Source organism: Cutaneotrichosporon cavernicola, assembly GCF_030864355.1.
Source record: "Cutaneotrichosporon cavernicola HIS019 DNA, chromosome: 3".
Classification (NCBI taxonomy): Eukaryota; Fungi; Basidiomycota; class Tremellomycetes; order Trichosporonales; family Trichosporonaceae; genus Cutaneotrichosporon; species Cutaneotrichosporon cavernicola.
In genome coordinates this window covers 1,521,073-1,545,451 of record NC_083395.1, presented here as the reverse complement: position 1 = coordinate 1,545,451, position 24,379 = coordinate 1,521,073, and the positions used below count along the sequence as shown (strand labels likewise).

General features: G+C 56.2%; 5 protein-coding genes across 5 annotated transcripts; 4 read left to right on the top strand and 1 right to left on the bottom strand.

Annotated features, from left to right (window-relative positions):
* Positions 1-12,197: 12,197 nt before the first annotated feature.
* CcaverHIS019_0305740 (uncharacterized protein) lies at positions 12,198-13,077 on the bottom strand (the record flags this gene model as incomplete). Its single annotated transcript, XM_060599036.1, has 5 exons — positions 12,198-12,221; positions 12,263-12,356; positions 12,402-12,847; positions 12,896-13,025; positions 13,061-13,077. The coding sequence occupies 5 exons, from the start codon at positions 13,075-13,077 to the stop codon at positions 12,198-12,200; spliced, it is 711 nt and encodes a 236-aa protein (XP_060455769.1).
* A 520-nt stretch (positions 13,078-13,597) lies between these two features.
* Positions 13,598-15,940, top strand: CcaverHIS019_0305730 (uncharacterized protein; the record flags this gene model as incomplete). Its single annotated transcript, XM_060599035.1, has 4 exons — positions 13,598-13,631; positions 13,697-14,787; positions 14,838-15,495; positions 15,549-15,940. 4 exons carry the CDS (start codon positions 13,598-13,600, stop codon positions 15,938-15,940), a joined length of 2,175 nt encoding a protein of 724 aa, XP_060455768.1.
* Positions 15,941-18,873: 2,933 nt separating this feature from the next.
* PCK1 (uncharacterized protein) lies at positions 18,874-20,657 on the top strand (the record flags this gene model as incomplete). Its single annotated transcript, XM_060599033.1, has 2 exons — positions 18,874-18,966; positions 19,107-20,657. The coding sequence occupies 2 exons, from the start codon at positions 18,874-18,876 to the stop codon at positions 20,655-20,657; spliced, it is 1,644 nt and encodes a 547-aa protein (XP_060455767.1).
* An 879-nt stretch (positions 20,658-21,536) lies between these two features.
* On the top strand, positions 21,537-22,502 carry CcaverHIS019_0305710 (uncharacterized protein; the record flags this gene model as incomplete). Its single annotated transcript, XM_060599032.1, has 2 exons — positions 21,537-21,840; positions 21,874-22,502. 2 exons carry the CDS (start codon positions 21,537-21,539, stop codon positions 22,500-22,502), a joined length of 933 nt encoding a protein of 310 aa, XP_060455766.1.
* A 210-nt stretch (positions 22,503-22,712) lies between these two features.
* On the top strand, positions 22,713-24,274 carry CcaverHIS019_0305700 (uncharacterized protein; the record flags this gene model as incomplete). Its single annotated transcript, XM_060599031.1, has 8 exons — positions 22,713-22,728; positions 22,764-22,802; positions 22,846-22,921; positions 22,954-23,056; positions 23,090-23,163; positions 23,198-23,586; positions 23,622-24,191; positions 24,237-24,274. 8 exons carry the CDS (start codon positions 22,713-22,715, stop codon positions 24,272-24,274), a joined length of 1,305 nt encoding a protein of 434 aa, XP_060455765.1.
* Positions 24,275-24,379: the final 105 nt, after the last annotated feature.

Sequence of the window (24,379 nt, the reverse complement as noted above, 5' to 3'; positions counted from 1 at the left end):
CCCCGTTCCAACTTCCAGGGAGACTTTAAGTGGGGGATCGGGGAACACCGAGCACCCAGGCAGGCAGGGTGAATGTCAGGAGTGCTGCCGAGAGGGAACAAGGGATACCAGACTTGAGAGCAAACAGGGAAGCAGAGGAGCGATGGACTTGGACGCGTAAACGAGGATGTAGAGGGTGAGGGTGGGGGGGCTGAACGAGGGGCTGGGACAGAGAGCGGGACAGAGAGCAACGTTGTAAGATTGAAAACAGTCAGGTCATGAGGGCGAATGGGCGAGGGCGATCGAATGGGCGAGATGGACGAGGTAAAGTCAAAGGAAGAGGAATAAGGAGGGCAAGGAAGATGCTTTCGAGAATGTGGGATTCAGTAGGCCCTTTGGAGATGGTTGTATTGTAGCGTTGTAGCGTTGTCGGGTGGCCAGATTGGGCCTGGGCCAGTCCAAGTTTAGGTCCATGTCAATGCAACTGAACAACTGGGTGATGGATGTTGAGTGATGGCCGATGTCCACTGGCTCATGACCTCGGAGACTCGGGGTATGGGGTCTACTCTAGGTACAAAGGTACTTAGGTACTGTACCTCGCTCCCACAAGCTCAAAGTTCCAAGCAGCCAATGCAGCCCGAGGCGCGAAACAACTGGGCGACATGGTACGAGAGTGGGGTTGGAAAGTATCAACGGCAGTTGAGCTGGTTGGGAAATACGTGCCTTCTCTTGACCCTTATCTTCCTGACCTCCCTGAGATCTCTCCTCTTAGCCCTGATGGCCTCTCTAAAGTCTCTAATTGGTTTAGACCCTGACTATATGTTGGTACGTACGTTTCGACTAGCCACCCGTCAATAACCCCTAATTGTCGCAATCGGTCTAGTTCTCCCGGCCTCCAACCCGACATGATCTGTGCATCAGGCATTGCTATTATCCATTGAACAGAATAAGTGTCCGCCAGCCACAGAAGAACGAGGATCTGACATGATCCCCAACCTCTTAGCCTCCGATTCCGATTCCGAACTCATCCGGTTCAACCAGGAGCAGGAGCAGGAACGACGGCGGATCGATATGTCTGATCAGAGTTCAGCGGAACCCCAGTGCAAGGTATGCATTGTCTTCGGGTGGCGTCGCGGTGGCGGTAGTGAGTAGGTTGAACACAAGTCGGCAAGACCGAGACGTCCTGTCCTGCTCCAAATGAGGAGAGGACGGAACTAGGTGAGCAACACGACGTGGAAGACCCGATCCGGTTGAGCCACGATGATCCGATGACGTATGGAGCCACAATTTCATGAGCATCATGGTCCTTTGGTGTACGGTATGTACGGGTCAGAAAGTCTGTACAGTTGAATGTCTAGGGAATGAACATTGAGGGAACATTGCAAAACCCAAGTAAGATAGGAGATGAGACAAGGATATTTATACAAGCTGGGATACAAGCAAAATCGGTGAATGACGCCCAACGTCGCGGCTATCGTCCCCAATTTGAACCCTTTTGGCGGCTATTCTACAGTCAATCTAGCATAGTTATTCCCCTAAGTGCCTGAAGGCTTAAAAGCTCTGGTCCCTAGATTCAGGGGTCAAGGATGACCCAAGACTTGGTTGCTGCCACAACTAGAACATGATGAACACACGAACACACAACTTCCAAACCTCAAGACGCTTTTCTATAATTCCTTGCTTTTCACCATCCCACATGCCTCATATAGATCTGCACAGATCACATTAACAATATTCCAATCCCCCGAGCATGTTCGACCTCCCCTGTGTCTCACATCTTACATCCATTGTACAAAATCCCCATATATAATGGCTATTTCCCATTGACTCTGCACGGTCCGTATTATACGACCAAAGCGACACAGAAAAAAGATCGCGATCGAGAGCAAAAACCTGGCAGGCTGGTAGCGGTCAAGCTGCCCCGGTTGAACTGGCGTGACCGATGTCTCGGGAGAGATGACCCAGCTCGAAACATGAGCACTGGTCGGAATCTGGTCGGAATGAGAGGAATGCAGGGAGGGGTCGGGCTGGGTGAACAGGGGCAAAGATTGTGGGTTGTGAGAGAGAGTGGAAACCTTTTGGCGCAGATCTCATCATCGCAGGACATGCTGGGCAATCAAACACACGGACGACATGGACGACATGCCAGATATGTCAGATGTGGAGGAGGTGGAGGTGTGGAAATGTGAAGGTGTCAGACGTTTCAACACGCCAAAGGAAAGGTGGTTCATGTCGAGGGGTATCAGGGTATCAATCTGACACAAGGCAGTTGTACCAGGAGATGCTGGGCGAGCAAGGGGGCCAATCCGCAAATACGGCACATGCCTATGCCCGAAAGTCACCAACTTTAAGGGACACTTTTGGCTGATGGGCTGGCTTGGCACGCGTCAGGCTCACATCATCATAAAACATCCCATGTGCTCAACGATCGCACATCGCTGCGCAGTGGCACCAAGGCTATTCTAATCAGACTGAATTGTAGGCAAGGGCATACTGTAACGGTCGATGAGTCGAGCACGTGCTGTGCATCGCGACTCGGAACATGCCAACGACTCGGTCCCCAGAACCCGCGTATCTCTTACAAACTCACAACTCTGAGAAAGTGGAATCATATCGCTGCTGGTGTCCCAAACTCCAACTTTAATCTAATGCTGTATCTGAGGTTGAGCGCTCTTTGTATGAACAATACGTAGAGCCTCCTTGGGAATACCTTCGGTAAGCTTTGAGAGACCGTGTGAGTATTGTCGAGGTTCTGGTCAAAGGCCCGACAATTTCCTCTAGGCAAACGGTCACATGTGGTGATCGTGTCACTTTTATTGTTATGAGTCTATCCCCTGGATGCTGGAAAGTTCCAACCCGTTGGACTCGGTCTACGATATCCCCGTCCTGGCCTCCGCAGCAAAGTCCCTGCTCCCGCCCCCCACCCCGCCCCCCACCCCCCACCCCCGGTGCCCTGGCACCTGATGACTCACGCCTTCCTCACATCATTAATTCTCCTTAGATGGAGACGGAGTCGCGCTCCCCGTGTCTAGACTTTCACGACAGGCACTGGTGCGCCACGTCAGCAACTGGTTGACTGTTCAACAGGTTGAAATGATGTGCGACAACATAGAGCAACGGGGTGTTGTCTGTGTTTTGATGGCGTGCCAAGCGGGAATTGATCGTTGAGGCACTGACAGGCACTTGGAGCATCGGAGCGGAGTATGCAGCATTAATACAAGTGGAGCGGAGAATGAACATGTATTGTGCATGTAACGGTGCGACCTGACAATTTGCCGATCTGCCGAGATTGCAGTTGCCGTTATTGCGTTATTGGTTGTAGAGGGTGGTGGAGTTTATGGGTGTTTGGTTTGACTATGATTTTGTTTATTCAGGCACTGTCATGGAAGGTGGACACGACTTTTAGAACGTGTTGAGATTTGTAAGGGGCATAAGGGGCAAACTCATGTGATCTGTGATCTGCAGGGTTGGAAAGGGAGTTAGGGATGAATCAAGGATAAAATGATCATCAGCTCAAAAATGGGCGGCTCTTTCCCGCCTGACTTTCAGGTCTCGGTCTAATAGGGTCCAAGGGGGAATGGGGCTTGTTTAGCTCAATCTTTCCTGGAATGAAAGGACTCTAAGAGCCAAGTGGCTCAAAGGTAATAAAAGGTCCAAGGGGTTCCAGGGCCGGTGCCCTTTTACAGAACGGAATGCCAGGTTGGCCCCAAACTATAGACACAAGTGGTGTACGACATCACAAGAGAATCACTCACATCACATGATGACCTCGACCTCAAACACTCGACGAGTTATCATACAAACTCCTTTTGCCGTGTTTCCGGTTTAGCCTCAACAACAACATTACACCAGTTCACCTCTCGGCTCGGGCTATGCTCGCTTCTCCCTCCGCTGCTTCAGAGCAGAGGGCCAAGTGACTAATATTGCTCTGTGGCGTGTCACGAACTCACGGGACGCTCTCTCGCTTACGCCAGTCCCTAGAAGTGGCAGTTGCTCTTCGGTATTCGGTCACTCGTTGATTCCCCGCTATTAAGGTCGCTCATCACATCACGCTACGTCAGGCACTCGGGGAACGAGTCTCAGAGCGACAACGCGCCGATCACACACCTTGACCACACGTGTCTCGGGTCACACCGAGTTGCCATCGGTCGTGTTGTCACCAGGAATCGGGATGCCAAGCGAGTAACGGTACCCGGGTTACGGGAATCCTCGAGAACCGAACTCTTGGACCCGGTGCTTTCAAGTTGGCCCTCTCATTTGGAGACTTGACGTGCCCAACATTGAGCCATGGCGTGAGAGGAATGTGCCTCTACAATGTCACGATCTGCTTGTGGGACAAGGGCTTGTAGCACTCCAGGACTATTTCGTGGGCGCGCGCGTCCACCTGGACATCGATAATTGGCAGGACATTTCAAATGTGGCACCACAGAACAGGAAAGCCCTCGTTGTGGCGACTTGTCCCTCTCCAGGATCTTGTCAGGTTCATGACAGATACCTCAACAGTTCGGATACTGAGGAGGAGGACCACCTCCAATACACCAGTGACCCGCGCAGCGCACCATTCCTTGTCGCGTTGCTACAGACGGCCAGTGCTACCTCAGATCGTCGGCAGTGTGCCCCGGCCTTGGTGAAATGACCGCGTACAAGGCTGTCGAGGAGAATGAGGGATTGACGACCCCACTTGAACGCTTCCGACACAACGACCCTCAATCAAGCCTGGCTCTAGGTCTCGTTCTCGGTCTCGCCTCGTTCTGGATCTCGGTAGGGCTGTTGGTTTGAAGCATTTCGCCTTGGGACTAGGTAAGTGAAGCGGAACGTTGACCCGTGCGCGCTACTAATGCTGGTATCAAGTATCAACGGAGACGACGCAGACAATTGGGGCTGATTGAGCTCAGTTGGATACAATTTCCGCTACTGTCACCACATGCATAGCCCTTCTTGGCCTCAAGAGTAGTGGGCGACGATTCGTGGATTACCCACTCCACTGATTATTTTGCGACTCACTCCAGTGCTATCGGTGACGTGGTTCAGAGGCTGTAAGATTGTGAGTCCACCTGTGATTCCGAGACGGGCGAGGAGGCGGTCCGTCCCGACTCGGACTCTCAGGTATATTCCTGACCCACTCCAAGTCGAATGCGTACACTGAGTGCTCCATGTCGTCGGTCGATACCCGATCTTGATGCAACCAAAGCCCAGACGTACGTATCGTATCGTGACCCGAGCGAGACTTGATGGCATACTGCGCTTTTTGCATACCTGCATGGCCGCATGTCAGCTGTAAGCTCTGACCTCAGGCGTTCAGACGACCCTCGGACCATGGTTGTAGCGGTCAAGCGGCCAAGCGGCCAATAGCTGCCCGCTTGCCCCACCGGACTGGGCAACCTAAGCGATTAGCGACAAACATTCGTCTTGTTATCGCTTACCACGGGCAATTTTGCAAATGCCAAGCCGCCAAAGTCATCCCTTTTAAAGGGAATGTGGCGCTGGCAGAGGCCCGCCCTCCATGCTGCAGCGGCTGAATTTCCCCGGCTACTTTTCTGCTTGTCGGTTGCTGCCACACACGATCCCGGGGCGTTTGATTTCCGGCGATTGTGACAAGGATAGTCACCTCTTGCTAGAGTTAGGCTTTAACCCTGAAATGGTGCCCCTACGTCACCTGACTTGGCTACACCATGGCTCGCGGTGCAAGGCAAATATCACAGACGCCACCCTTCTGACCCGTGTTCGAAAGCACCAGTGGCGTCGTGCGGAGGAGGCGTGATGATGTGCCCAATTCAATCATCAATCCTAAACCCTCTACAGGAGAGGTACCACCGCCGCATTGCGGAGAAAACGTTCCTGCATGCCGTCGGAGGTCGGCCTTTCGCACCAGCCCGAAAAAACAGCTAGGGCACTTGGACGTCATCGACGCAATAGACGCCATTAACGCCATCAAAAGAGGTCAACGGGGTTTGGGACTTTAAAGTCCCACACTAACAAGTGAATAATTCATTTGAGCCGATTGTCTGCTGCCAACAACCTCACTTGTTGGCTCGTACTTGTTCTTTGATGCACTTGCTACCTCATGGCTACTCGGAAATCGGGGATCTCCTGTATTGTTCCTAGGATAACCATACCCGTGGCTTTCATTCCCACGTTCCTGCTCGGCCAAGATGGGTTCACCCTAAACTATAGCAAACTTCTATCGATTGCTTACCCCATGCCCACCCCGCTTGGATTCCGTAAGGATGAGTGCGATCACGTAATCTAGTATCTAGTCATCGAGATCCAAGCAGCGTGAGACTGTGAGACGTTGTAATATTCCCTTAAAGGGTGTCGAGCACATGACCCTTGAGGGCAAAAGTCTAGAGGGACTATCTCAAACATCCAGGGAATGTGGGACTTCTTTACCCCTTCCTTCCCTGATATCTGCTTCCTTGGGACAATTGTCATGCCTGCGCAGCTTGTGGCACTCCCTGCAACTCACCGCACCCCAGTCTCGTCATGCTCGTTATGCTCGTCGACATGGCATGGCCTTTGGTTACAGGTCGAGTCCATGGATCCTTAGCCCCTGCCTGGTCATAGTGCACCCTTGCTTATCAGCATTCCTAGTGGGAGCCCCTGCACAAGTCTCTGTGTTAGCAGGTGGGCAGAGCGGAGTGGTTTCCCCGACAATTCCGGCCCCTCAGCCCCTCAAGCTTCTGGCCAGGCCTGGCAGACGTCACGGCGTCACAACCTAGTTGACAAGTAATCAACTAGGCTTTAGGTGATAATTAACGGAATCAATCAATTGTGTAAGACCTCACGGATGGTCTCCTACACTCACAGTTCTTGGGAATGCAAATACATCTGCACGCAGTGGAGCACGTCGGCGTCGTCACTCTCGCCGACAAGATCTCGCACCGGAACCGAACGTCGGGCGTTCGATATCAACAGTTGTGGTTACCCTGGGATGCTTATCCCAAAGTCGCAGGGCTTTGGGAAGCAAGCCGCAACCTGGACGCCTCTCGGAATATGCCGCACCCATTATCCATCCATCCTGAAAGAAGCTTCGACACTCCTCATCCCCCACAGAATGCACCTTCAAAGGTGCCACACACAACTACTTAATACCATCAGGGAGTGGGTAAAAAGGTGTATCTGAGCACCGGGCTTTGCGTTATGCTCTCCTGAACCGCAATCGACGATTCAGAGGACAGGCCAAACCGGGTTGTCGAGGACGGCTCTGGAGGAAGGAGGTAGGACCGGCTGGACAGGAACGAGACGATGACAACGCTCACGTCTGAAGATGCGCATGAGGGTCGGTTTGAGCAAGTGTGATCAAGGCCCACTTGCTGTGTTGCTGCGAGAGCCAGTCGCCCCCGCGACTGGGTGGATGGCAAATTTGGCGTTCTCGCCAATCACCGTTACCTGCGTCTCTGGATTGTGGGCAGGGTGCACTGGGACCGAGCTGCCTCATTGTCAAGTGTTTCCTCCTCTCGTCGTCTCCGTCTCGCTCGTTTGCGGGAATACTTGGCACCTGGTGAGTGGCGAAAATCGTTGCGCGGCCACACATCGTTTTCTGCGCTTCTCCACGGTTCTTTTCCCAGCTGCCAACCTGCCCCGTCGTCAGGTGGTCCATCCTCCACATCCGTCTTAGTTTTCTCCCCAGTTGTCCCTGTGGTCCACGCGTCGTGGTTACCCATCAAACGCGCATCAAGCCCTCGGAGCTCCTGGCCAGACTTGGTATCGCCGAGCGACGTTTTGGCGGACATGGATACGGGCCCCGCGTACCACCCACCCGCATAATGCACTGATCCAGCTCACCTGAACTCATGATCGTGTCGTCGCGTATGTCGTGGTGCCAGCTTAATTATGGACGCCATGTCTACCAACACGCGGTCAGGTGACCGTGAGCGAGGCACTGGGACTGAGTCGAAGCTTGACAGAACATTGGCTGCACGACGTAAGCTGGAGCTACAAGGTACGTGGGAGCAAAGCGGCGCCATTTTTAGAGAGTACGACCTACAGGGCGGTTTTGGTGCCAAACTCTATCGCGATGACGACGAGGGGCCAACAGGCATCGCTGTTGTCCTTGTCGCCGTTAGAACAGCGCACACAATTTACGTCAATGCACGCCTGTCTGTGGCGGCCGAAATCCTTAGTGTGAGTGCCAGTTGAGGCGAGTGGAGAATGGGAGACTTGAGGTGGTTCCGCGGGAAGCTGGGGTGAGACGGCTTGGTGGACTGCCGGCGTCCCCATCTTGTCACGGCGGAGACTGCGAGACGGAGACGGACAATGACCATGGGGCTGTTGTGGTAAACAATGGTCTCAATCGCGTGGTGCCCGCGGATCATGAAGCTAGGGGCGGTGTACGTGTTCGTGCTGGAGAGCCCATTTTCTGTGGCATGGCTGCAACTGGCACTGACATTGTTGGTGGCGCTGTTGGAGGTACAGCAGCCGTGCCGACGACATTCGGCGTCCTCTGCAGCTCACGTGTGTTGAACTCGAGAAACAAACCCAGGCGGTCCGAGTTCGTGTTGCATCTGGACAAGACTTTCACACGGCGTCGGATTCCGGCAATGCCAACCGGTCTTGAAAGGGCCTACTGCCAATCTAGGCTCTCGGAGCTCGCGTCACTCCACCCGGCTCGGTCAGTGGAGCTCGACACAGTCGGTGGCGAGAAAATACCGAACAGCGAGGGTGCTGTTTCCGACTCGAACCCGGCTCCTTGAAGCCATTCACAACCCGGACTAGACTATTTTATCGAGTACAGAGTCGTCGTGAGTTGACCCCAGTCCACGCAGCTCACACCAGATTGTTCAGGCGTCAAATATCTTCTACGTGCACGTTGCATCTCGTTCTGTCCGCCGACACGACCATGTTCGATAAAAAGTGAATTAACCCGACTGTCAAATGTTCAGGCATTGGGAAGCGCCGAGGACAGAAATGCAAACGGCTGGCAGTTTCAAGACGAGGACCAGCAGAAATATGTACCAAACGAGCGGGCGTCAGCTCGAGTGGCGAAAGACGTCAGTCGATTGTGGACCGCTTTTCCGTCTTATGACGTCGTTGAACACATCGACGGGAATGTCGCAGTGGACTTGCGAAATGGTTCGTGGCGGACTCAGCACGTCCTGTGGGCTTCCGACTCGACGGTATCCTCCAGCACGTCGACGGCACTCATACGTCAAAAACCATGAGACGGAAACGCGGTCATCGCCTGATTCGTTTGGAAGAGGGGGATGAGGCATCCCTACATGCCAGTCTCACAGGCCATTATGCTGGTGATGGAGGCGGCATGATGGGTAGCTTGTGGTTCTGGAGCGTGACCTCGCATGGTGACGATGAAGCGGAGCATCCTTCAACAGGAACTGCAGCTTTATAAATGACGGGTTGCTTAACCCTCCATTATTATTGTCGAGAGGACAGAGCCCACTTACATGAAGCCACGGACAGTGTCTTCCGATCGAGCGTCCTGTATTCACAGTCTGTTATGAGAGCGAAACTCGACCGAACAAAAGGTGGTGAGTTCAATGGTGCGTCCGATGGTCCATCGCTCCAGCTTGGGGTGGACGAACCAGCCAGCAGCCAGCATTCGAATGTCCGAATGACCCAGACATGGCACGGTAGACATTGCTTGTGTGCCCTCGGAATTCAGAACAGCAACGGCAGGCAGTTCAACGGCGCCTCGGCTTGGTGTGCCAGACTTCACTCGCGTTCGAAAGACGGAGTGACGCAGCAAACCCTCTAAGCTGGCGAGGCGGATGGAGGCGATTGCCTGTGTGTCATTCAACGGCCTCCCCTCTCGCACGGTGCTGCAGCAATCTGCCCCAAAGCGGGTGCATGGTCCCTCAACGACGTCCAGGCTCCTGCAGCCAGAGTCATTGTCAACTCAGGAGAGTTCTCGGCGGCTCAACCACTTCCTCGTTGATTGACAGCACGAAGGTGAGTAACTTGCTAACTTATCACAACTCACGGGGAAGGGATTATCATCTTGATGTTCCAGATGCGCCAACGCTTCTTCAAAGTTTTCGCTCGCCAGATCGCGCGTTGTGAGCCTCCAAAAAGTCACTCTCCAACATACGTGTCATACCATCTTCTCAAACGCCTTCAACTGCTCTCGGTCGGGTCACAAGTTGCAGGCCTTCCACTCGCCTTAGGACACTGGTGGCGTCCACGGCCTGAGATCTTTGCTCCAAATATCAAGGGTTGACCTCGGCAGCCCGCCAGCGTTCCCGCACCAACGTCCGTATCCCGCCTTCCCCAACTCATCCATGTTTTCCGAATGGTGTCCATTCGGATTGGTTGACTCATTACCTCGCCAACATCATATCAGGTGTGGCGCTATGATTCGACACAACCCAAACTCGGCACGCCACACTATAATGCCCTTCGGTCCATTTTGGCGCAACCAGCTCCTTGCCGAGCTGACGACTGGCACACGGCACACGGCACACGGCACTGTCCCAGGACCAGCCGTTCGATTGGTTCTACCGACGGAGCGTGATTGACGGCAGCGGCTCGGAGCAAACTCTATGCCTATCGCCGAGCCACTGAATTGACTGGGGCGGCAAGTGCGCGGCCGCACATCTGACGGAGCACGATGTGGCATAACCGGGTGGCATGGCTAAGACAGGCGGAGAGGGTTGGGCATGGTGAGGTGAGTACAATGTCAAATTTCCGGGATGGGAGCTGCTAGAGGAGGGAGGATTCGTGAGGAGGTCGGGTTCCCACCCGCATAGAACGCGTACGTGCTCGTTTACGGAGCGGTGCGCACACAACGCAAGGGCAGGGAAATGGGTCAATGGAGGCGACGGTGTGCAATGCATCCATTTTATCTCATGTGTGGATTGGCTGACCGTGGATGACTCACATATACACCAGATTGACAGATCTCAACGCCGTTCTCACGCCTATGGCCTAAGATCATCGACAGATAGCCAACACGTTGACGGCAGTGAGGACGACGCGTGTGGGACGTGGACGACAGTGAACTGCACGCTTGTGGACGGCGTTGGATTAACCTCGTCGCTTCGGAATGTGTCCAGATCAGTATCTTGCCCCCGGTCCTCACTCTGGTTCGGTGGAGAGCGGACACTGCATTAGATTACAGCTTGCTTCTACACGGCTGATCTCTGTGTCAGGCGGCGAGCCAAGAATGGACCTCAACATGGCAATCAGCAAGCCGCCGCGCTCCTGTGAGCTATGAAGCCACTCCCCGCTGGCCGCCTCGCCAGCCTGTACTCCATCCAGCTGTTGGAGACCAGAGATATCCCAGCCCGGCACCTGATTACCACGGCCGACTCTCTACTGCAGACCACTCGAGTGGGACGGGCAGAATAACTAGTACTCGCCTTTCACCGTCCGTCATTGCACGGCGTCGGCCAAGTACGGATCCACCGCGCAGGTCAGATTCAGTATACCCCCTTAGTGTCCTATTGTACAGGGCGGTGCCCGATGCATACTCTACACCTGCGAAGCAGGGGGTTCTAACATGGTGGTGGATGGGGCTGAGGGTGTTCTCGAGAGAGTAGACGAGTGGATGAGCGGAAGCAACATAGTATGGAGGTAGCGACGCGGTGTGAGGGTGAACGAGATCGAGCAGCCTGTGGAGATGCGCAGTGCGCGTAGTAAGGCGCAATCGCTGTCCGTCCAAGAGCGCCCCTGCACGCCAACTGAAGATGACGTTCGCTGCTTTACCGCCCGAGGCCGCTTCCGCTCATTGCCGCTCCTTGATGCGCTGTCCGTTGACAGAGACAAAGTGGTACGCGAGGATGAGGAACATGGCTGCGACGCCGAGGCCGTTCGAGAGGTCTGTGAGGGTGCCGTCCGAGATCATGGTGATGGGGAAGAGAGCGTGAGAGTCTGCGACGATTCGTTGGCGCTGGTTTAAAGATCCGACAGTCTTCGTGTCAGTTGTCGTAATGACCTCAGTGCAGCTGCTGCGGGAGCCACCAGTTGAAACTCACGATGGCGTTGTGTTGTACGAGTTGGAGAGCTGGAGAGGAGGACAAGACGCGCGTGAGACGTGCGACACGTCGGACGTCATGGACGGACGTTATTTGAGCCCCCGCTAGTTATGAAATCGCACATTCTTAATTCAAGCATTAGGACTAACCTTAATGCCGGCGCCCACCTGTCTCACTGTCACCAACTGCATCCCAAGTCCATATCATACGGTGTCGAGGATGGCCACAACTTCAATATACAAACCGCCCACGCCGACACGCAATCGACACTTCACTTACCGTACTCACCTAGACCTTGGCCTTCTTCGCGTCCTGCTGTCAGCTCTCCGACCGCCTATCCTCTGAATACCCACGGGCTCGTCACCACCGTTTGTTATAGCGATGCCGAACTTCTCGGCACGTTTTCGCTTCTTCTCCTCCTCCTCGGCAAGGCGTGTAGCCTCCTCTCTGCGACAGGTTAGTCCCAACCACGGGCGGCTGTATGGTACGTACGCGCTCAGCTCCTTCTTCTCCTCCTTGACAGGCGACTTGGCTTGGACCGCCTTCTTCTCGGGCAGACCAAACTTGGCGGCACGGCGCGCGAGCACCTCAGGCGAGATGCCGAGAGGAGTCGCGTCGATGGCTGCGGGCTTGACGGGCGTCTCATTCTCCACCTTGGGCTGCTCGGTGGGCTTCTCAACCTTCGGCGCAGCGGCTGGCTTCTTCTGCCGCACCCAAGGAATGCCAAAGCGCTCGGCACGCGCCTTCTGCTTCTTCTCTTCCTCAGTGAGCTCCTCCTCCGGCTGGTCTTCCGTCTCGGACGGTGCAGTCGCCTGTTCTGATGGCACAGGGACTGCGGGAGCTGGAGCAACGGCAGCCGCAGCGGGAGCTGGAGCGGCAGCAACAGGTGCAGCAGCAGCGACAGGCTCAGCGGCAAGCTCAGGCTCGTCGGGGTCAACCTGGTATCAGCACGGCTATACACAGAGAAACCCGACGTGACCACTTACAAGCCTTTCAGGCTGTTCGCCCGTGATCCCAGCGTCGAGGAGACGCTTGATGAGCTCATCCTTCTTGCCGGACTGCACGAGACCTGCCTGGGAGAGCATCTCCTTGAGGTCGGTGACCTTGAGCTTATGGCTGCACGGTTAGTGGATCCAGGGCTGGTGACTCACAGCTTGGCCTCGACCATTTTCCAATAGTTCAATGTTCTTGCTGGAGCGGAGAGGTGGAGAGAAATGTGAGTTCGGACTTGTCCTGCTGAAGTAAGGCGGGAGCTTGAGTTTTGCAGATGTTGATATGGATCAGGAGAGTGAGGAACAATTGGCAAAGTCAAAACAATGCAGACGTCAGTCGCGAGCTGGCGATCATTAGCGAGTCAACCATTGTTAGGCACGGAGATCGGCCCTCCCAGTCCGTTTGCTTCCGCTCGCCACTGGTCTCATCGCTTTTGACACGTCTTTGTTTCTCGTTTGTTTGTGCCAACTACTCGCTACAGCATCCAGTCCACAAGACGTCAGCCGCGACTCTGGCGCGACACTCATCGAAACCACGGTTCCAGAACTTCAAGAACTGCACCCAAGAAGCGCCGCTTAAGCTCAGCTGGTCTCGCAGCTTGAAGACTAAACTATCGTGCTTGTACAGCCCATCGCCTCTCCACTGGCTGACATCACAGGGTCCAGCATCCGGCTGAGCAGCGCACATTCTCTGAGATGGAGCCAACACTAGACTCGGCGCTACAGATTGGTGAGTTGCAGAGAACATCTTCCTCACTGCACCTTCCTTGCTGACCCCTGATCCCTCCCTGCAAGATGCGGCGTTCGAGGCAGCACCACCTGAACAGCCGACGCCTCCGGTGCAGCAAGTCGAGCACGTTGAGCATGTCGAGCATGTCGAGCATGTCGAGCATGAGCATGTCGGCCACGTCGAGCACGCCGAGCCGCACCCCGTGATCCCAGCAGATCCCACGCCGGACCCACCACCGCCCGGCTTCAAGAAGGCCGCCGACCCTATCCGGCGTGAGGCGAATCGGCGTGCGGCGGAACGTTCACGCGGACGACAGCAGGAGAAGATCGTGGCGCTCGAGATGGCGGTCCAGACCCTCAGCGACGAGAACTTGCGACTCAAGGACGAGATCACTCGTCTGGAGGGGAGAGATGTGGCGCCGGAGACGCTGGCCAACATGGAGCCGCCGCCGAGTGTGGCACCGACTGAGTCGAACCAGTCTCTCGATGCCGCAGCTGCAGCAGCTGTCGCGTCCCACGTCCAGAATCAGCAATTCCTCGATCTGCTTGCGCAGGGCGGCGATATCCCATGGGCACAGCTGCTCAGCGAATCTGAAGCCGAGGTCGACGGGCGCTTGGGTCAGCTGGCGGCCGTCGCGTCCAATCAGGCTGGGGAGGAGCCGCCACAGCCCGCACCTGCACACACTACTGAACTCGGTACCCCGGCCAGGGCCAGGCCTGCGCCAGTATCCTCAACAGCCCTCACATCCGAGCTCGAGAAGTTGCTCCTGGAGGAAATTGCCAGCGTCAAGAATGCAGTCGCACGCGCAGACCGTGAACTTGCGCGTAGGCGTGGACACCAAGTCTTCGGCAGCGATGTTGCAGAGGACGCGTACCAGCCTATTTACCCCGAGTTGTATGCGGCAGACGATGCCGCCCTTGCCGAGCACAGCACGAAGGCCGAGCTCGACATGACGGAGCTTGATATCCAGGCCAGCGTGCTGCGTGAGGTTACCGCGCGAATGCGGGCCTCGATTGAGGAGGAGGAGACCAAACTGCTTCCTCTGGAGGAGGAGCTGCGCATGCTCAACGTTGACGGGCAACGAGACCGCGAAGGAGTCACCGCAGTGCTTCGAGCTTTCAGAGGGCACCTCACGTCATTAATGAGCGCACCAGGGGTACGTGCTGCCAGGAACTGTGGGAAGCTCTTGCAACTGACATTGCGCAGGGATATATGCCGGGTAATCTGCTTGTGACCCCGTTTTCGTCTCCGGCGACTGCGCGTCGCCGACGTGGGCGACCTCCAAAGCACGCTCCAACCACCAGCTCCGCCCAATACACGTTCCCGTATGATCACTCGCCCACGTCGTCTGACTCGGGTACGGAGCTCCCAGAGACTCCAGGCGGGCGACCAGCCCGTGCCTCTGCCCCTCGCAGGAGCCGCCTGGCCCAGGAGCTACGCTTTGAACCCGAACATCCGCAACAGCCGCCAACGGCTGATGCGGGTGCGAGCCACGCACTGTCAGGAAGCGTAGAAGCTAACGTCGTTGCCGAGACATCACAAGCTACGCAAGACTATCTGCTCTCCCACTTTGCGGCTAGCGACGCTTCGCGTCACACCCCGATCACTCTCGACAGCTCGTCCTTTGTGGCTCTCTTGCCACAATCTCCACTAGCCGATGGGCACCACCAAACCCTCGACTCGTCGCTTGGTGCGACCGGACCGCATATTCCTGAAGACACGAGCAACAGTCTCTCTGAGACGCCGAATGTCATGTCTAGATTCAAGCGCGGACCACCAGGCAGCTGCGACATTTGCTCGCGCACACAAACCAGCGTGTGGCGCAAGCTGACATACGAGGGTGAAGAACTCAGGGTGTGTAACGGTGAGTACGCGTGGTCGATGTCTGTGCGCGATTGCAATGTTGACACCAATCAGCATGTGGACTGTATCACTCCAAGTTCCATATCCCTCGGCCGCCCGAGCTCTGGGGCGACGGGCGGACCATCAAGAAGCGCAAGGCCGGCCCCCGGAACTGGGAGGGTGTCAAGCGGCGCAGAGAGCAGCAGCGCAAGTCTTCGCAGTACGGCGAAATCGAGGGAGTGATGGGTATGGAGGTCGATCACCGTGTGCTCGAGGATCCAACCGCTGTCCATGCAGTCCATGCGCTAGGGGTCGCTGAGTCCGAGACCCCAGATCCTGGGTTACAGCATGGGCTGACGACCTTGCAAGAGGTCGGCCAGGCGGTCGAGAACATGTACGCCGTCCAACAGCAGGAGGCGGAACAGCAGGAGCAGGAGCAGCACCAGCACCAGCATCTGGAAGCATAGCAGCCGTCTGTAGTTGTATGAGCGGCAGTCACAATGTCCTGTCCATGTTGCAATGTTAGTGTGCGAGTGAGTGACACGGCAACGCATCAGCGCGCGTTTGACAACACCGGACGGTGGTCTGAGCACGCGACGTTATCTCTTATCGAGCAATATGTATGCTCTTAGAGTAGGACCGCGGGCGAGCAGGCTGGAAGTGTTGTCAGGCGTTGTCCGGCGTAGGTCGGCTGTTGCGACAATCTAAAACAGTCCCACACCGAGACGGCAGGCCGAGATTCTCCAAGCGGTTAGATCGGGATGTTCCGGGAAAGTGTGGAAGAATGTCATGAGAGTCTTGGGTGAGCTAGTGACTAGCACATTCGGGAGGATCCGGGCGTATTGGACCTCCACCCTGTGGGGGACTGATCGGTGAACGACTATCGGATAAAGCAATCAGGCCGAAAAGGATGGTGCCTGGCTGCTCAGACCCACAGCTATCCCGCGGAGCACGGTTGGTGATGCGGTGACGCGGAGAGTGTCGCGTCCCGGACCATGTCGCGGTGGTAGAGGAGCGCCGTCTCTCCGCAATGTTTCCGCATATACACGTAGCAAGTTGAAGCCTGCAGGGTCCTATTGTATCTGCGAAGGTGGAAAGTTTGGGAGGATCTTGGGATCTTGAGATCTTGAGAGCTTGAGAAAGGAAGTGTCGGACACGCCGTATGCGGACATGCCCGGCAGGTCCATGTCCGGGGGAACTGGACGCGATCAAGTCCCGGGGTCCGGATTTTCGAATGGGAAGGGTGCGAAATCGAATGAGTAGGTGGCTCGTTCGTGGCTCATGCTCAGGTGCTGCTTGGATGACATCAGACGTAGGTGGCTGTTAGCTAGTATGCATAGGTTGACGAGCTGAGGAATTTCTCGCAAGCCAGACTATGGACAGGCAAAGCTAGGGAGGGCCGCGGGTCAGGCGGGTCAAGCAAAAAGTGCCCGGGGTAACTGATTGTGATAGGAACCGCCGATTGCGGCTCATGTTTTCGAATGGGCGCCTTGCTGTTGATCATGTTATCGAATGGTTATCGAATGCTCCGGCCCCGTTACGTACCGCCGCGCCGTGTGCATCTGACTCACACCCATGACACGGCCATAGTGGCGGATCGTGCACTTTGACCCGCTGCGGTTATGAAAGTGCGATAGTGCACGTCCTGCACGTACCTGCAGCTCTGAGCGCAGGGATGGGAGCTCTTTGATGGTACCAGGTCATTATTACATTGGAGGCATGGTGACGCCAAGTCAGCAGTCAGTGGTGCCATTACAAGTGACGCTGTTGAGGAGAGGAAGAGCAGCGTCCAGGCTGTGCACGGTGGTGTTGAGGGTTACTTTGGTATTGTACGCTGTACGGAAGACCTGAAAGATCGACCGCCATGTCCGCCCAAAGCCGGGACGGCGCGCCGGGTCGGCTGGACGGGGAGGCCCTAGGATTAGACTAGTCACCATTGTCATGTGCTCAAATGCTATTATGGAGCCATCAAAGCTTTTGACCTTTGAGCTTGTTCATCAGCCTCATCGGTCCAGCCCTACACCTCCTACACCTGTCAAACCCTGAATATAGGTATTACCCTAACGCCATTTTCAAGGAGATCCATTGTTGTAATACAGAGAGAAATCTTTTCAAGGCGAGATTAGCGGAATCAAACGCCATTGACGCAACTAGCATTTGAGGGGTTTGACCAGCCAATAAGCAAGGTTCCGACCAAAGCCGAACTGCGTAATGGCTCATTGGCAACGTTTAGGTGAGCGTTTGGAGGGAAGGGTAGTAGCGGGGCTCCCCCAAGACCTTGGACGCCGCATGAGACCCATCCCCATCCACCACCTCCGTACCTCCACCAAGACGCAGCTCCCCGACATTACCCGGCCCACACCCATCTACGCGCCACTGCCTGCCTACATATAAGCACCGAGCAACGTTCCAACGAAAGGCACCTTTGCATTGACCGCATACCAAAGACCAACGTCTCGACTGTTTGACCACTGTTTGAGTACTCCTGGTGAGTTTGTGTTCCCTTGTCTCGAGAGTTGGGAAAGGAAGGCCATGTGGTCGCGTGTGGAGTGGAGGTGGTCACCTCGTGTGCCTCGCCTCACTGGTGTTCGCGCGACACAGTGAGGACTATGGCAAGGCAGGCTAGCAGGCTACCCAGCTGGCTGACTGGCTGGCTGGCTGGCTGGCTGACTGGGCCTGAGTGGGGGGCGTGTCTCGAGCGTGGATACCTGGTACCTGCCTTTGGTCGGATCAAGGAACAACTGGTCAGCCGGTCAGCCGAATGCGGTACGGCTGGCTGGCGGGCGGGCGGTTGTAACAACTGCGGCACGGTTGCCAACTAGCCGAATCTTGGGCGGGAAGCCAATGGTCACCTGCCTTGTCTCTGGTCTGGACTGCCACACAGTCACGGATCCAACCAATCCAGCCAGCCGCTGGCATCTCATTCTGCACATGATCCCACAGTTGATTCGGTTGATTCGGCTTGTTCGGATGCAAGCGGATCTCCGGACCACCTACGGGCTACTGGCTGGTACTGGTGGGGGTGGATCGCAGAAGAGGATGACGAACAAGGGCCGAAGGGGGCGCCTTTTGCCTTTCAGATGCTCATGAGGTTAGCGCCTCTTGGTCTTCTCGCCCTCTGTAATTCACCACCACCACTCTGCCTCCCAAGCCCTCTCATTCCCCATTATCCACTGCATTTCGCACAGTCAATTATTACTTTCCCTCTCGCACCGCGGGCTTGTAGGAGCTTGCCAATGACTCAATGACTCTTATATCCCGACTTCAACAACGGCTGACCCTTTTCCCAGCATTCATCCATCCACCACCAACACTACTATCACCCCATCCCCCCACCCCCACTTTTGCATTTAGATCACTACACCGCGTAGCCCGCATCCCAAGCATCTACACTCCCACCATGTCCCGCTCTACTCAGTCCAACGACTTCCTCGGCAAGGAGCTCAAGTACTTCTCCCAGGCCGGTTTCGACCTTGACCGCATCCACATTAAGGTGAGTTGGTGTGCCCCGCAGGTCTCCGCACAGGGGCGGGTGGGGATGCGATCGTCGTCATTGGGCAACTCCCGCAATCCCTCCCCGCACCTTTGCTTCATCCATCATGTCATTGTTGCCCACCATACTAACCATCTCAGCGTAATGCTCCTGTCGCTTCGCTTTACGAGGATGCCATCAACAACGAGGGTGCCGTCATCTCGTCGAACGGTGCTCTGATCAACTTTTCCGGCAAGAAGACTGGTCGCTCGCCCAAGGACAAGCGTATCGTCTTCGAGGACAGCTCCAAGGATGACATTTGGTGGGGTCCCGTCAACATCAAGATGGACGAGCACACCTTCGAGATCAACCGCGAGCGTGCCATCGACTACCTCAACACCCGTGAGAACGTCTACGTCTTTGACGGCTTTGCCGGCTGGGACCCCAAGTACCGCATCAAGGTCCGCGTTATCGCCTCGCGCGCCTACCACGCCCTCTTCATGCACAACATGCTGATCCGCCCTACCCCTCAGGAGCTCGCCGAGTTCGGAGAGCCCGACTTTATCATCTACAACGCGGGCCAGTTCCCTGCCAACCGCTTCACCACCGGCATGACCTCGACCACCTCGGTTGAGGTCAACTTCAAGCGCATGGAGATGGTCATCCTCGGCACCGAGTACGCCGGCGAGATGAAGAAGGGTATCTTCTCGGTCATGCACTACCTCCAGCCCGTCAAGTTCGGCCAGCTTTCGCTTCACTCGTCGGCCAACCAGGCCAAGTCTGCCGACGGCGAGTCGGGTGACGTTACCCTCTTCTTCGGCCTTTCGGGCACTGGCAAGACCACCCTCTCTGCCGACGCCAACCGTCTCCTCATCGGTGACGACGAGCACGTCTGGTCGGACACTGGTGTCTTCAACATTGAGGGCGGCTGCTACGCCAAGTGCATCAACCTCTCGGCTGAGAAGGAGCCCGAGATCTTCAACGCCATCCGCTTTGGCTCGATCCTCGAGAACGTCGTCTACAACCCCGCCGACCGCGTCCCCGACTACGACGATGTCTCGATCACCGAGAACACTCGCTGCGCCTACCCCATCGAGTTCATCCCCAACGCCAAGATCCCCTGCATTGCCAACCGCCAGCCTTCGAACATTATCATGCTCTGCTGTGACGCGTTCGGTGTGCTCCCGCCCGTCTCGCGCCTCTCGCCCGAGCAGGCCCAGTACCACTTCATCACTGGCTACACCTCCAAGACCCCCGGTACCGAGGACGGCATTGTCGAGCCCTCGCCCACCTTCTCGACTTGCTACGGCCAGCCGTTCATCATCCTCCACCCCAGCCGCTACGCGTCCATGCTTGCCGAGCGCATGTCGAAGAACAACGTCGACTGCTGGCTCATCAACACTGGCTGGACCGGTGGCAAGTTCGGCACTGGCCAGCGCTGCCCTCTCAAGTACACTCGTGCTATTGTCGACGCCATCCACGACGGCTCGCTCGCCAAGGCCGAGTTTGTCAACTTCCCCGTCTTCAACCTCCAGATCCCCAAGGCTCTTGCCGGTGTTCCTTCGGAGATCCTCGACCCCCAGCAGGCTTGGGCCGACAAGGCCGCCTTCAAGGTCGAGGTCGAGAAGCTCGGGACCATGTTCAACAAGGCCTTTGCCAAGTACGAGTCGGACGTCTCCGCCGAGGTTGTCGCCGTCGGCCCCAAGGTCTAAAAGGGAGGATGGACATTATAGCATGAGTATTTGTACTGGTCTTTGTCATTCATGATGTATACTTGACACGCGCGAAGAAGAGAGTTGCATGGGCTAAAGCCTTGGGAATACACAACTGAAAAGTGGGCTGTTTCATGTTGCATTCCACGGCGCTCGCTGTGCTTCTGCAGCCCATCACAGTGGTGACCGATACACCGAGATAATGACGCGCTATCGGAACAAACCGGGGTCCCCAATGATCAAGGATATGGCGCACAGGGAGCGGAAAGTTGGGTCTCCCCCTCGGTCTCTCGCCCCAACCTCCTCTTATGCCCAACGATAAATCATCTCAACAGCGAGTTCGAGCACCTCCATGCGCAGTTTCCAGCTCACTCGAACGTCGCCACCTTGATCAAATCCACGATCTGCAGCGCTGTGTCAGCCCGGTGTCGGAGTGACGGAGTAGCCCGGGCCTCCGCTCAGGGAGTTTTGGTGCCAAGCGAGAAGGGAGAGTCTCGGCCTTCGGTCTGAATGGGTTGTCAACCAAAAACGGATAATCATTACAATGTCCGTCTTGTCCTGTCACAATCCTCACACATCGTCATACCCTTGTCCCCACCCACGCAATCCGCAAGGAACAATACATCTTCTCACTGTCGCGCGCCACCGCGACCGTTACTCTGGTTCTGACACCGGTTCCCTCCCAGATGTCACACGCTGGATACTAGATACCATCCTTAAGCCTGAGGCCAAGCGCACCGCCACACGCTACACCCATGAGGCATCAGGATTGCAAACTGATATAAAGGTTACGTTGGCATGCTCTCACGACAGTCTTCTTCACCCACTCCCAACCCATTCCACACTACTATTTCAACTCAACTACCCTACAACACAACCATGTCTAAGAACGTCATCGTCTTCGGCGGCACCGGGCACCAGGGCCAGGCGTTTGTCAACGCCCTCGCCGCTCAGAATAAGAGCTCGGCGAACCCAGTTTGGACCATCCATCTCCTGGCGCGCAACCCCGAGGCACCCTCTGCCGAGCGCCTAGCCCGTCTCAACGGCGTCAAGATCGTCCACTCTCCACACTACATGGAGTCGCCCGATGAGGCATTCGATGCGGCAGGCCTCGAAGTCGGCCACGTTTATGGCGCCTTCCTCGTCTGCGGCTACATGGACGGCGAGAAAGAGGTCGCGCAGGGTTAGTCCCCTATCTAACTCTTCTAACGTTTAGGTGTGCGCGTTATCAAATCCGCTGCTGCCCACGGTGTCAAGCACATCGTCTTTGCGTCGGTCATGTTCGACGAGTCCAAGGAGTTTGGCGATGACGGGATGGACCCCAAGCGCGACATCGAGCGCGCAATCAAGGAGACCAACATGAAGTGGACGATGCTCCGCAGCTGTGACTTTATGGACAACTGGCTCCCGACCGACGGCACCATCGGACGCGTTTGGCGGACTATCTTGCTCAACAAGGCGTTCAAGAACCACCCTGACCGCGCGCTGCCCATGGTCGCGACGCGCGACATTGGCCGTGTCGGCGCCCTCGCCATGACTTCCGGCGACAAGTACCTCGACCAGGCGATCCCGGTGGTTGGCGACCTGCTCACCATTCCCCAGATCAAGGAGATTTACTTCGAGGTCATGGGCACCGACATCGTGCAGTCGTGGGGCATCACTACCTCGATCGCGCTGTGGTCCGATGCAAACACGGCCAAGCTCGCCAAGTTTTACGACAGCGACCAAGGATTCGGCGACATCGACCTCAGCCTGACCAAGGATGTCCTGCCCGACATCGAGAACTTCCGCACCTTCCTTGAGCGATACAAGCGGGAGCAGGCTGTCGCCAAAGCCATGGCCTAGTGGACGAGTGAGATCATGATTTTCTGGTACTGTAGACCGAGTACTATTTGTATTGTCAATGTAATTATGAGTTTACTATTCCCCACAACTGGGTGGCGAATGACGTGTGTGTCTGTCTCCGCAGAGTGGAGGCCGTCCCAAGCACGTTTGGCTTGAGGTAACCTTCCTTCCACACATTTCCTCTCCTCATCTCCCACAACTTGTCGCATCATGGACCTCGTCCCTTGTGAACTGCGCCTTGTTGACTGGAGCTGATCCCAGTCATTTTTCATGAGCGCCAGGAGCCGGGTTCACAGCTGTGTTCGTTGCACTTGAACCTGCGTCAACTCTTAACTAATCTCAGGTGCCCAGCACTGCCTCAACAACCTTCTCCAGCAGTCGGTCTATAGCGAGTTCGACCTGGCCGACGTGGCTCGGAAGTGAAACGCCATACGTACGCTGCTGACGTTAGACTTGACGACCAGGAGAACGCTGCGCGGTATGCAGGCCATCCAGAGGCCAGCTCATACAACTATGACGACACTGGCTTCTTCTCTATCTCAGTGCTGGAGAAGGTGAGGGCGTTGGCGTAGACGCACTAATCCCAGGCGATGCAGGTGTGGGACCTCACGCTCGTCCGTTGGCGCGGCGAGGCCATGAGGCCGTACCAGGATGAGCCAGAGTACGTCAGTGACGCGTCGGTGCTGACGCGATAGAGAGCAGGCCGCGTTCGTCCTCAACCTCGACTCTCACTGGTTCGCCATTCGCCGGTTTGGCTGCTACACACGCTGGTACAACCTCAACTCGTTCCTTGAGCGTCCCGAGTGGATCTCGCCCATGTACCTCCACATGGTGCTCAAACAGGCCGAGGATGAAGGATACTCTGTCTTCGTTATTCGCAGAGCTGGGGAAGGTGCGGGACAGGACGCGTCTGTTGATCCAGGAGAAGCACACGGTTGGGGTGACGGAGGTGTGGGGGAGTTCCCCGAGTCTGCGGCGGACCAGATCGCGCTCGAGCTCGGTGAAGTGTCCAGCCGTAGTGGTGCAGGAGGCGATGACCGGGGTGGATCGCCGATCAACCACTTTCCCTCATTACAGGCTGACCGTGAGTTACGAGTAGTGGCGGTTAACTCATCGCAGCATCTGACACTTCCCCACATCGTGATCCTGAGCTGGCGTCAGGAGCCGGCAGTGGCCGCCGCCGTCGGAGACAGGAGGACTTGACCTCGGACGGTGTTGAGGAGCAGGACTTGCTTCCCGGCTCGTACACGGGTAGTGGATCGAGAACACCGCAGCCGTCTAGAAGCTATGTCGAAGTCGCGGCATCTGGTGCCCCAGGCGACGAGGGCGAGGAGCTCGACAACGACATCCCAAGCAGCAGCTACGCCGGCCTAAACCTCGACGCTCTCAACTATGGCATGTACGGCGGCGTGACCGACTTCCAGTTCAATAACCGTTCTTATGACGACGAGGACGAAGCGCTCCAGGCTGCGTTGCGAGCGAGCATGGAAGACGTGCCGGACGGCTATGTGATGCCGGAGCTTACACCCCTCAACGCCGTGCCTCCACCTCGCCCGTCCGCCGAGCAGCCCGACCCGCCTGCGGCGGCGCCCGAGGCCCCAAGTCCTGCACCAGCCCCGTCCGAGACGCATGAGGATAGCATTATGGATGACACGGACGACGACGAGCCGGCGCACGAGCCGTCTCCAGGTAAGTTGGCATGTCAGCCACGCGTTTCACGTTTCTGACTTGCAGAGGAGCTCCGTCGCGCTCGCTTGGCGCGTTTCCAGTAGTCGGCGATCGGGCAATAAGCAAAGTATGGCGCATCAATGTTGGTAGAGGCAGTGTATCGAGCATGCTATCTGTGCTGGCTGTGCTGGAAACCTGTGCTATGGAGA